The sequence below is a fragment of the Perissodus microlepis genome, chromosome 17 (assembly GCF_051167445.1).
Source record: "Perissodus microlepis isolate ML-2025 ecotype Zambia chromosome 17, ASM5116744v1, whole genome shotgun sequence".
NCBI lineage: Eukaryota > Metazoa > Chordata > Actinopteri > Cichliformes > Cichlidae > Perissodus > Perissodus microlepis.
In genome coordinates this window covers 16,800,215-16,813,396 of record NC_140477.1, presented here as the reverse complement: position 1 = coordinate 16,813,396, position 13,182 = coordinate 16,800,215, and the positions used below count along the sequence as shown (strand labels likewise).

The 13,182-nt window shown below is 37.1% G+C and overlaps 1 protein-coding gene across 1 annotated transcript in view; it reads left to right on the top strand.

The window, feature by feature from the left end:
- nrip2 (nuclear receptor interacting protein 2) overlaps positions 1-13,182 on the top strand; it is a 44,752-nt gene that overhangs the window by 26,983 nt on the left and 4,587 nt on the right. The window contains exons 3-5 of the mRNA XM_084909560.1: positions 6,348-6,430; positions 8,373-8,479; positions 12,059-12,111. Of these exons, the coding sequence (XP_084765686.1) occupies positions 6,348-6,430; positions 8,373-8,479; positions 12,059-12,111 (243 nt within the window). The remainder of the gene's footprint in view (positions 1-6,347; positions 6,431-8,372; positions 8,480-12,058; positions 12,112-13,182) is intronic.

The window sequence follows — 13,182 nt, the reverse complement described above, 5'->3', positions numbered from 1 at the left end:
TCAGTGGTTCAATGGTGGGTCTACAGTGCTTTCAGGAGGAAAACTGAGGCCATTGTGTTGATACTACCTACAACATTAACATAGTGGATAAGCTAGATACTGTTAGATTTTAACTCAATGGACAAGAAGCCTGTGCTAATCAGTATTTGGTATTAACATGACAGATAGGATAGCAAATAGGATGTGCATTTATCTGCAAGGACATCATTTTTAAATAACTACATCTCACGTTATTACGTACAGCTGTGGACAGAATTTAGCACCAACTCATCATGGACATTATTATTAGGCACAGCATACATTTTCATTGCTATGCAGATGATACCCAGCTTTATCTATCCATGGAACCAGATGACACACACTGAATAGTTAAACTCCAGGAATGTCTTAAAGACATAAAGGGCTGGATGGTGTCTAATTTCCTGTTTCTGAATTCAGATAAAACTGAGTTTGCTGCACTCGGCCCTATAAATCCTAACATCTTATTTACTTCCAGGCTTGAAAACTGTATATCGACATGTCTTAATAACTCCCTGAAAAACTTACAGTTGATCCAAAAGTACTGAAAGAGACTAGAACGAGAGATGTCAAGTATGATGCTACCACTACCATGCATGATAGTTGTTCTGCTGTTTTTAGGTTTGAAAGCTTCACCATTACTCTAACAATAAGACTTTTCTCTAGAAGGTATTTTGCTTGTCCAAATGGGCTGCAGCAAATTTCAGTAAAGCTTGAATGTGTTGATTTTGGAGCAGGGACCTGCAAACCTGAATGACTTGTAGTGTACACTTGGAATCTACAGTTGTTTACAAATCCTTAGACCATCTTAGCTTATGTAAATCTACAACTCTCCTTCTTAGATCTTCACTGAGTTCCTTGGAGTTTCCCATTGTACTGAGTATTGGTCAATCCAATGAGTGCTGTCAAACAAATACTTCTTATGCTGGCAAAGAGAAACTATCAGCTGTAGTCAATTGTAATCAGTAAGAAGAAGTTAACAGACATTGGCCTTGTCAAGTTAAAAGACACTGTAGAACCTTCACCACCACTTATTAAGAGATTTAAGCAAGTAAATGTATATATTTGTATACTATGACCCTGTGTGAATGAGAGAAAGTCTAATATAAATTCAAAGTTGTGCTAGTAACTCTACTTTTTTGAAGCCATTAAAGATGTATGCTGTACAATGATTTCACCCTGGATAAAGAACAGTTCAAAGAAATCATTAAAAGCCCCAAATTACCAAGACATCAGTCCTCTTTGAAGATTCACTACAAAGCTACAGAATTTGAGACACACGAGCAACAGTCAAAGAATATTTGCTGAAACCAGTATTTACCCCTATACCTCCCTCACTCACCCAAGTTAAGTCCTACACATTATCACACTTCATTTCTATTATTTTTAATACCTTTTAAAATAATAATAATAAATTACTTTTTAAGATCAGGCATTGGAACTACAGTGTCAGGTTTACTGAAACAATTTGCACTTTTTGGTCCATGAACATCAGCACAGATTGTTTATTTTCTATTTCATGTGATAGAAAATATTGTAGTGATATTTATTATTGTGCAGTTTATTGGGTTTCTGTGTCTGAAATACAATGAACTAAGTAGATCATTAAATGGAGCTTTGTAACATCAAGCCAAGACAGCCAGTACTGCATAAAGGAATTCAATGGTCCTTGAGTTACATCAGCCTCTCCAGAGACTCTCCAGGGTTACTGCCATAGATTTGTCAACCAAAGAAAAATAGAGACATCATGTAAAAAAAATGACATAGAGCTTACGGTCGATATGTCTGGTGAATGAAACCATGTGAAAGTTTCTCTCCTTATGTCTTGGAAAGTGTTTAAAATCTAATCATAAACCCCAATCTGAACTGCCACTAAGGTTAGGTATTCACCACTGATCAGGTAAAAGCAGCTTACAGAAAGAGAAAAGCTCTGAAGATGGTAGAAACAACACAAATCTGCATGCACAACTTTGTATCCACACTTTTCTTAGATATATTTTCTAAAACATATTAGTGATTAACTGTAGTCTGGTAGTCTGGGGTCACTGATCACATATAAGGACAAATATCTGCAATTCTATGAAAAGTTTAATAGAATTAGTAATACTGACTTTTCAGAATATCTACTTGAACTGACCCTGCAGACAAAAACGATAAGCAGGTGCAGGCATTTCACAGGCAAAATTATTCATTTAGTCTGTAAGTTAATCAAAAAAAACAAATGAGACTTTAGTCGGCTTAATTGCATCTCTTACTACTGCATCAAAACCCTTTAGGTGTTGTTTCATTGCAATTACAGGACTTAGCTATTTCATCCAGTTTAATACCCAATGATTGATTTGGTGGTATTCTTGACAACCCATTGCTGTGTATTCAAAAACTCATCTCTCATCTTTCTTTGTGTTTAAAATTCACATGTAAACTAAGCGATGAACAATAAACCAGTAAACTGGAAATTTCCAAAAGCCTCAAGGACAGGATAAGAAAATACCCTCCCACTACGAATCACTCACGTCTGGATACAGATGAGTCTGTGTACTGTGCAGTTAACACTAGTCTTGAGCCGTCCCTCATTTCTTTGTATTTTGCCAGAAAAATTGGAAATACGTTCAGCGATTTCTTTGAAATGTGCAAACAAAAATGGAAACATAGAATACAAGACAAACGCAGAGTCAGTGCCATTATAATGAGTTTGAAAGTCAATATTTTGGTTAAACCACCTTTATTCTTCAGCCTGAACTCTTTCAGGCAGCTTTACTCTCATTTTTTAAGTAGTCTTCAGTTATAGTTCTCCAGGCTATGACTTCAGATAATCCCACACTGCTTCAATAATACCAAGGACCAAGCTCTGATTGAGGCTAATCCATGACTTTGTTACATTGTGTTTTTATCTATCCATGCTTGTTTTTACTGCATTGGCAGTGTGTTTGGGATCCTTTGTCACGTGGAAAAATTATCAAAACTTAAAATAGATTTTAAGTTTTTTGTTACATGTATACACAACAGTGGTTTACCTTGAGTTAGGTGCATTTTTAAAATTCTTTTTTAGACCAAGTAAAATTAATCTGGTCAGGTACAAGGACTGGACTGAAAATTAGTGAAAGACCCTGAGAAAGCCTGAAGAACTGTTGCTCAAGACCACTTAAAGAAATTACAAGAAAGTCTGGCTCGTTTAGAAGCAAAACATAAAGAAAGAGCGGCTTCTCAAAACTTTTACAGTGTCTTCTAGCTTGAGTGCCATAGCCATCATAGACTGGAAACAACTGAAAGGCACAGTAACACACTACGGGATTTATTGTTCTTTATAGTTTAATTGTAGTAACACATGCGGCAGAATATTTCATACTTTGTCTATAACCGTTGGCTTGATACTATAATATTTTGCCCTTTTGAATTTGAATTTTGGAGAATTGTGGCCATGCATAACACCAAGGACATAACTGTATTTTATCCTTTGAAAGAAATCAATACAGAGATCAAACAGCTTCTCATCCCTGTGGGAGAATATCACACAGTTTCTCTAAGTCCACTTTTTCAGTGGATTCAGCGTTTTCACCCATTACTCGGTGTGCGTTTGCTGGGTTTTATCATCAACTTATTAAATGCAAAGTGTTCTTCAGTTACTTGTTTGGCTGCTATTTTTAAACCTCAGGGATGGGGAGGGATTATTGCACTACCGGCCTGAGACAAAAGAGCAGGTTTGTGGGTCTGCTGATAAGCCAGTGAGGACAAAGAAGCCTTGCTCAGTCAGCTCAGTCTGCATAGACTGAGACGGATCAAAACAAGGTAAATGGAAAATCAACGTGTTTACTTCCAAGTGGGGGAATATCCTCGGGTCAAGTAGATAAGGTATTGACTTATAAAGGAGATAACGAGGAGAGAAGGACAAGCAGACACTAGATGTTTGAAAATATGTCCAATATCTAAAAGAGAAAGACTCTCTTTTCATGACATTAAAATACTGACTCCTTATTTATAAGATACAATTTAAAAAATGCAGGATTTTGTGTTCCTGTCAACTCGTACTGAGAATTTTTAGTTGTACTTTTATGTAAAACATCAGCAAATTATAGAAACTAACCATTCGAGTGTTTTTAAATGTCTTATTTTGTCAAGCTAACTGTCCTAGATTTGTAAGCGAGGTGAAACAGATGACTATATTTCAGATTGTTGATGACTACTTATTGGAAATTGCCCAAAGATTCTGCTACTGAAGCTTTACTTGATCTGAAAGTAAATCTGTTTATAAATACACCGAGAGTCTTTGATATATATCTGCATCTTATGGTGGAAAATACCTAAAAAGAGCCTGATGCTCACTTATGGGGGTGGTGCCAGCACACTGCTTCTGACATGCATGCAGAGCTGCCATATGTTCTGTATGTACCTCATTATTCCAGTACTTTGCTTTCTTTCCACAAACATGGACATGTTGCATGAAATCACCTCAGAGGATGCTGAATGGGAAGAGGCCTTTGCAGGCAGCAGTTCCAATAAACCATTACAATCTGCTGGCAAAAGATGAAACATGTCTTTGTGACATGAGGCGCCCTGCAGGCAGCAGAGCACCCGTGAGATAAAGAAAAGTAAAAATGTCAGTGGAAATTGGGCCAAAAGACACCTGCTTGCATTGCTACTGTAAAACTGGATTTAAAATCAGATAAGAAAATGTACTTAAATGCCCTTTTTGGTGGGTATAGGATGCAACTTTGTTCATATAAATCTATGTAATAATATAAATCTATCGCCAGGCGAGTTAGGTTAGCATAAATACTACAAGAAAATACAAAAAAGTGCTTAAAGTGGACTAAAAGCAGCTGAGAAAATATGAGATAAAACAGGCTGTCAATGTTAATTAGGGCAAACCTCACATTAGCATGTACCATGTACTTTCAGCACAAAAGTTTGATGATTAAAAGACTATATTGATACATTGGGAATTCACTCATTTGCATTTTTGTTGGGCACATAATAACATGATATTTTTCTTATTTTATTCTTGCATGTATAAACATTTATGCATAGAAGCTTCAAATGTGTTAGCTGAACCAAGCTGCTAAGCTAGCTACCGTTAAGCTACTGTAGCCTTTTTAACTGCTGGCTTATTACACCATTGCAAAAAGTAAGTCTGTGAAATTTCTTCCCTCCTGGATATTCCACCATCAACTTTAAATGCTATTGTTGCAAAGTAGCACCTCAGTAATTAAACAGTAGATCATGTACAGTGAGGGGTTTCACAGTGTTGAGATGCACACAGTGTATAAAAGCCACCCGCATTCTGCCTACTCAGTAACTGCAAACTTTCTGTGGCATTAATATCAGCATAAACAATTGTGCTGGCAGCGTCTTGACATAGGTTTCCATTGTAAGGCAGCGCATGCAGGTGCAATGTATAGGAGACCCAGTACTTTTGTCCATATAGAGTAACTCAAACAATAGAACAACACTATATTTTTTAACCATCTTAAAGAATTGGCGCAACAGCTGGAGCAGTTAGGTTCAAATTCTAATCAAATGATCCTATTTCCCAAATTGGGAAATTGTCCTTCTGACTTTGGTGGGTCCATGTGCTTTTAAAGTGGTATATGTACTGAAAAAAAAATTAGGGCCCCTAGGAAAAAAAACTGGGGGCCGTGACTTGTTTTTTGGAATTCTGAGAACAAAAAGAATTATGATATTAAAATGAATAATTATTTTTAATTTTCATATTGTTGTTCTAACTTGAAGGATATTAGTTTGTGAGCTGTATATTTCCCCCCACATCACATACTTTGCACTCCACACAGAGAGTTGCTTGGCCAATGTGTTAAATCTGCACTCCATGCATGTTTCTAAAAAATCATTGTCCAAACTGAGGAACCGAGATCTTTTGTCAGCAATTTGAGTCTAATATAGAGCTAATGGTTAACACCTCAAGACCTGTAATGGAGGTAATGAAGAATAATCTGGGTGGTTTATTTTTAACTGTATGAAAAAGCTAAACACCTGCAGCAACGGAGAGTCAGTACAGATCAAGCTAAGCAGACAAAATAGCAAAAAACAAGAGTGGAGTTAGAAATACTCCACTACTGGAATATTTGTTTTGTTTGCACAACCCAACCTGATTGAGAGTTGAAAGTATTTTTTCAGTTTGGCAGTCGTGAGCATATGACAGCCAAAAAGATTTATTCAAAACAGGAGAGATCAGCGTTCTTTATACGCTCTCCATAGTTAATGTGCTAATGTGCTGTTCATGCGGCTGGCTGGTTTCCTTGCATGCACTGGTCCCAAAATGAAGCAGTAAAAAATAACACTGTGACACCAAAAATCACCCCTCTGTCTCCCCACAGTGCTGCGAGACTGAAGTCAAGGCATCCATCAACACCGGCAGCCAACACAACCACATCTCCACCTCCTGCTGTCAGAGGCTGGGGTAAGAAACACTCTAAACACTCACTGCACATGCACCTAATATTAGCATCTTAATTTATTCTGAGAAACACATCAGCTCAGTACAAATACTGAAGTGATTAAAAAAGTAACCAAGGATATAAGAAAGGACACTTCACAGAAGAAGTGGATTTAAATAAATGAGCTTTAAAGAGAAATCTGAATGACAACATAAAGCTCTTAAGTTTCTCCAGATTGTTAAAGATGTGATCTTAATGTCGTCTTTAAACTTTCAAATATATAATAAAGATCTTTTTTTTCTGGTGGCTATTTCATAATTTTCCTTAAGAAAAAGAAAATCATTTCCATGCTCATTTTAAAGTAAGGAGTCAGTTCTATGACAAAGTTACATTTTATCCCTACAAATATTGTGCAGCTATTTACACCATGCGTTTGCTAAATGTGGATAAAGTTCAGGTTAATACCCGCATGCCTGTGCACAATGTGGTTAGCGCTGAGAGACAGTGCCCGTTTAAAAAAACAAAAAGCAAATACTCAGATTCTTTTGTTGGACCATCTTTAGCTTTAACGACGGCGTAATTCTCCATGGCATTGCTTTAATGGGCCTTTTCAATGTCGCAACATTTATTTCTGTCAGAGTTTAATTAATTTTTTTTACCAAGCTCTTGCATTAATAATGGGAGTTGGACCTCAATGCAAAGACTTCTCCATCACATCCCAAAGACTCAGTGAGGTTATGGTCCAGACTCAATCTGTGCTCCCTGAACTACTCATTCATAAACGGAGCCAGGTGAATTCTTGCATTGTTATAGGAATAAGGGAAGAAAAAAAATCAGTTGATGGAAGAACATGGTCATACATTTATTCAGGTAGTTAGATCGCTGAACCTAAACCTGATCAACTGAAGCAACCTCAGATCATAACACTGCTCCCACAGACTTGTTCATTAAGCACTAGGCATGATGGGAGCATCATGTCATCGACTTCTCTTCTTTCCCTGATGAGCCAATCACTCTGGAACAGGGTAAAAGTTATGTTCCCTAAGAATCTGAAGCCTTTTTTTTCTGATTAGCCTCACTGATGAGCGGTTTTCTTAAGGCTACATATTTTAGTTCCAATCCTCTGACTTGTCTTTGCATTACACATGTGGAAATCCTCTTACATTCACTCTTAAACACAACTGTTAGTGCTTCTCTTGATTTTATGTATTCGAGTTATATTTGTGTCAAAAGTATTGCTGCTAAAATGTGATATTGTACAACAGACTGAAGGAGCGCAGAGGCTACAGAACCTCCCTCTGAATCCTCTCGATTTGAAGATTTCTTTTCAGCATTAATGTAATTCAGTGATAGTTTTCAGTACTTCCACTGCTACACAGGAAAAAAAACATTTGATCGTTAATTCGGCAAACTTCATTTTCCAAATCGTAAACAAGTGTTTGTCTGCGAGTACGTGAATGTGATGCAGAGCACTCTTGTGCACTTGGCTGTTGAGTTCTACGTGTGAGCACCTTTAACATGAAATTATCAGCTCATGATTACAGTTTGTCTCGCTCGCCACTTTTGAGACAAATATAATTCTATAACAAAGTTTCAGGCATCATCTTGCCCATGCTGTTCTTGTTTATGAGATGGATAGTTGCTCCTGCTTGCAGTCACCCGTGGCTGTATTTTTGAGCACTAGTCAGCTAGTTGTATATTTGTTAACATCTAAATCTGGAGGTAGCTGATTAAAAGTAAAATCTGCTCCTCTGTTGCTTTTTATGATCCTAGTTAATAAAATCCCAGCAGCACCAACTTTTGATTGACATTTTAATAAAAATCAGATGCACTTTGTTTTTGTGAGGTGAAGCTGCTGTAGGTAGGTGTACTGACATAAAACACCCACGAAGGCTGTTTTTGGACTGATGAAGATATTCTTCATTGTCGTCGTGTGTGTGCGTGTCACTGTGTGTGTGTTGCTAGACTGGTGCCCAGACAGGCCAGTTCACCATGCGACGTGAACAGCTCGGTGACGGAGCTGCAGCTGCAGCTGGGAACACAGAGAGTCCAGTGTTCAGCTTACATTAAAGGTAAAAATATCACAGTGAAATCATGAATACCATTTCAAGATTTTTAAAGTGCACCGGTGACTTAAACTGGATAACATTAGCTGTGTATGAACTCTTGATGCCAATAAATGAGAACTGAAGGTCTCACGTGTGTGGGTGGAGGTAAGTGTGGAGCAAATTTCACCAAAATCTATTAAACTTTTGGCACGATGGTTTTTAAGGAATAGAAATGCCGTGTTGTCACGGCTTTTATATCCCTTACAAATGCTCCCAATAACTCTTACCAAAAAAATTGTAAAAGAAATTGAAAAGATCTGTCAAAGTTCATTTGGAGCGGTAAGAAACCCAGATTATGTATGAAAACGTTACAGCTGCCCAAAGATAAAGGGGGTCTTGCCTTTCCTAACATTTTGCTGTATAACTGGTCATGTCATAGTAGAGTTATACATGAATGGATCCACGCATATCTAAAAGAGACAGAGAATCCCCTTGAAGCCTGGACATGTTCGCCATTTAATCTCCTAAGCGAACTAGTGAGTAAATATATTAAAAAACATAACAAAGTAATGATTGATACTTACTTAAAAACATGGCGTGATATGAATAAATACACTGAAAATAATCCTATACTAAGTTATCTAACACCTTTTATAAATAATCGGCACTTTACACCGGGAATGAAAAGTGTAATATTTCAGAGATGGTTTGGTGCAGGAATACGTGTGGTGGGTGATCTGTTTAATGGGAATGTTTGTATGTCTTTTGAGCAGGTCCAAGAGAAATACGGAATACATCAAATGGATTTTTTTGCATTTTTACAGGCTCGTCACCTAATTACTTCAAGTTTTGATACTTTGCACAATACAATGCAACTAGGACCCATGGAAAATTTCTTTTTACACTTAAATGCAGATAATAGTACTATAAGACAGTTTTACAATACACTACAAGGTTATAACAAACATAATATTGGAAAACTGATTAGGAGTTGGGAGGGTGACCTCCAGTGTCATTGTGATGATCATGCCTGGAGTGAGTGAATACAATCTGTGCATTTTTTATTTCTTAGTAACAGATTTAAAGAAACACAATATAAAATTTTACATAGACAGTATAGAACGCCTATTTTTCTGAATAAAATTGATCCGAGCAGGTCTGCACAATGTATTAAATGTAAATCTGCGGCCGGGTCCTACTTGCACTGTTTTTGGACTTGCTCAAAAATCTGGCTCTGTGTAACAAAAGAATTAAAAGGTATATTTAAAAGCAGAATACAAAAAGATCCATCTCAGTATTTATTGGGGCTGCCAATTCTGAACAAATTTCCAGATAAAAACAAATATATACTACTATGTAAATTATTGTTTTTGGCAAGAAAATGTATTCTTTTCAATTGGATTAATGACAAACCACCAACAATAACTCAGTGGTATAAAGAAATCTTTAGAGTTTTACCAATGGAAAGACTGAGTGCAAAATTAAGTGGCAATGATGATATATTTTTGTACATATGGCGCCCGCTATTGGATTACTTACCTGATGATCTGAAGAAAACCATAGTGAGAGGGGCAGCCCCACTCCAATGGCGGGTTGAGTTTGTCAGGACAAATGTGTAAATGAGTGGTAGACCGAATTATATATACTGTATTAGTTTTTCGTTTACATGTCTCAGACTGCTTATTGTGTTTGTTTGTTTTTTGTTTTTTTCTCTCTGTTGTTGTTGTGGTAGTTGTTTTTGTCTTTTCTTTTTTTGTTTTGTTTTTTTAATTTTTATTTTATTTTTGCTTTTTTTGTTCTATTTTGTATAAAGGAAAAAGTAAATAAAAATATGATGATTAAAAAAAATATGATGATTAAGGAATAGAAATGCCAAAATTTTCAGGTTTAACGGTTTAAAAGTGAAGACTGTGAAAGGAATTTTCCTGAAAACCATAAATATTCACTGAGCTTTACTGGGTTGTGTGAAAAAAAGCAAAATATTGTGATTGCTTTACGTGCCTTTTATAACTTTATATATTATTATATTACGTAACTATATTATATATAACATTAACAGTATAGCTATATTATATATAACATTAAATAAATAAGTTACCAAGACTTTAAAATAAATCTAGATGGGTAGACCTTGTGGTGTTTACATTTGCACCCTGGTACCAGAAAAAAATGTATTTCCTTCACATTTCAGCTTCCTGGATCCTTTTACCTGCAAACCATTTGATGGCAGTCACAGTAATGAGCACTGCAGCTCTCAACTTATTATGGCTCAGATTAAAAATAGGATTGCAGCCTCTTTGTATTTTCTTTGGGAACAAGTTCCTCCATGTTTGTGTTCTAAATGCACAAATCAGTCCGTGCACGATTACATTGCTCCGCCCATCAAAGAGTCACCTGCGTATATTGCCTGTCGTCATTTATTGGACTGATGAAGGTTGGTTGGAAAAAATGTACATATCGCCCAACCTTGCTCCAAATATTTGCGGTCTGACTCTTTGTGGCTGCAATCAGTCTCAAAAAGACTAGTGAAGGTTTGCAAAAGACTGTGTGTCCATCCATCCATTCTCTTCTGCTTATCCTTATGAGTGTCACAGGGGGGCTGGAGCCTATTCCAACTTGGGCGAGAGGTGGGGAACACCCTGGATAGATTGCCAGTCTGTCAGACAGATTGCCAAAACATTGCAACCCTGCGCTGATGAGTGCAACTCATCTGTCACACATCTCCCTGCTTGTACTCTGGTTTCATTCTTCAAAAGGTTGTCAAGTACAGGTTCAAAGAAGTGAGAAAAAACCCATCTTACTCACTGTTCTCCTCTGGTAGCAGAAATCAGAGGTTATCTTTGTCATTAAAAAGGCTGCTTTCCTTTTAGGGATCGATCCAGCGTAGTCCTTGAAATTCGTGGTTGCCCATGATACTAAAAACAATAGTGATTAAGTGCCCAGCACATTTGTTATTTCCTGCAGCACTTATGTAAATGCATTAGCTTCTCAAAACAGCTTCAACAGTTTCCTTAGTGTAGCTTTGTATGTAACATACAGACTGACATGAATCCTAACCTTGTTCCTAACTTTGCCGTTGTTGCAAAGTAGTTTGCGTGGAAAACTTGCCTGCAAACACCTGTCGCTTCCTGTGACTGGGGTCTAAGATAACCTTAAATAAACCCTGTTACAAGCTTAGCCTACAGCTAAGTAGTAGTAGTAAGTAGTAACTAAGTAGTAGTTACTTTTATTTCATTTTTTATTTATTTATAAAAGGTTCGGAGGTGGTTTTAGGTGGATTTTGTTACCTTTGGACAGAGCTACGCTAAATCTAAAACTAAAAACGCTGCTTCCAACATGCAGCTATTCTCATCTGAGTCCCTGCAAGGAGCTATAATCTGTTTTTTAAATGTTGAAATGTTCCTTTAAAGTTAATCTAGAGCCCTTAAGTCATGCAATTGCCCTTACTTTACTTACCTTTCCCTTGCTGTGAAAACATTCAGTCCTCACACTGACAAAAAAAAGACCGCTTGCTGTTATTGTTGTATTTTTTGTGGACTTTCTCCACCGACTCTAAATCCCTTATACTGCCCTTATCTCTCCCCTCCTTTTCCTCCCTTTCAGAGGACGAGGCGTTCGAGCTGTGCCTGGGTCTGCAGACTCTTTTGGAACTTAAAGTAAGATCCTCATTTCATTTTCTCATATTTTGTGAGCCTTATCGCATCTTTTGATGTGTGCGTGGCCTTTTACAGACTCAGCTAAGCTGTAATGGTCACAAAGCTTTAAGTAACCAAAAAGGGGAGAAGAAGAAATACTCTCATAGAACTGAACATGTAAGGGGGAAATATGCCGGTTCTTATTGCATAAGGGTCGTGTTGTTTTTATAGCACAGCATTTAATCGGGTGCCTGCTGTGCAGATAAATCCCACATGAGGAGATTCTGGACATTCTGTGATGTGAAATGTTTAATATTCACATTTGAAATATGACATCTAAATCCAATCACAAGACAAGCTGGCAGTTTGAGAGCAGTCCTTCGTTTATTTCAGCTTTACATAATCAGGCAACTAGTTATCTCCTGGAAGATCTAATTAAAGTGAGACTTCAGGGTGTGAAAAGAACATGAGCTCCTATTTTGTAGATCAGCCCTGAAGGACTGTGTGAGGTAAGATGAACATTTTAGCTCCGAGCTCATTCCGGTGTTTAGCTTTCCCTGCAAATATTCATAAGCGGTGTTAGTAATTGTGATTAATGACCTGCACCAGCACAAATGTAATATAAAAGCTGCTTAACAGAAGGATGAAGAACAAAACATCCCTGCTTTCATAAATCAATGTTCCAAGTCTTTTTGTTTTCATAGAGAAAGTGTTAGACTGCGCTTTAAATTTCAATTCATTATCATTCATTTTTCAACTTTTAATCAAGTTCAATGATAGGGAAGCTTTATGGTCAACCAACAACAGAAGAATCAGAAAAATGAAGCAAATTACTCAATAAAAACACAACAAAATGAATGGATATTTATGGTATAATTCCCATTACACCTTATAAAGTTCGATACTGGATTAATGCAGATCTCACTACCAGCTTGTTAACCTTTCCTTTCACGCTTGCTGCTATCTTTATGTCACAGATCACCCCTGACATTTGTCTCCACCCACTCAATGGAGCTAATCATGCTGAAAATACGGGGGCCAAAGATGGAGTAAATCTGTGCCCAAAATGCAGCTTCCTGGGTTACCTTCAGC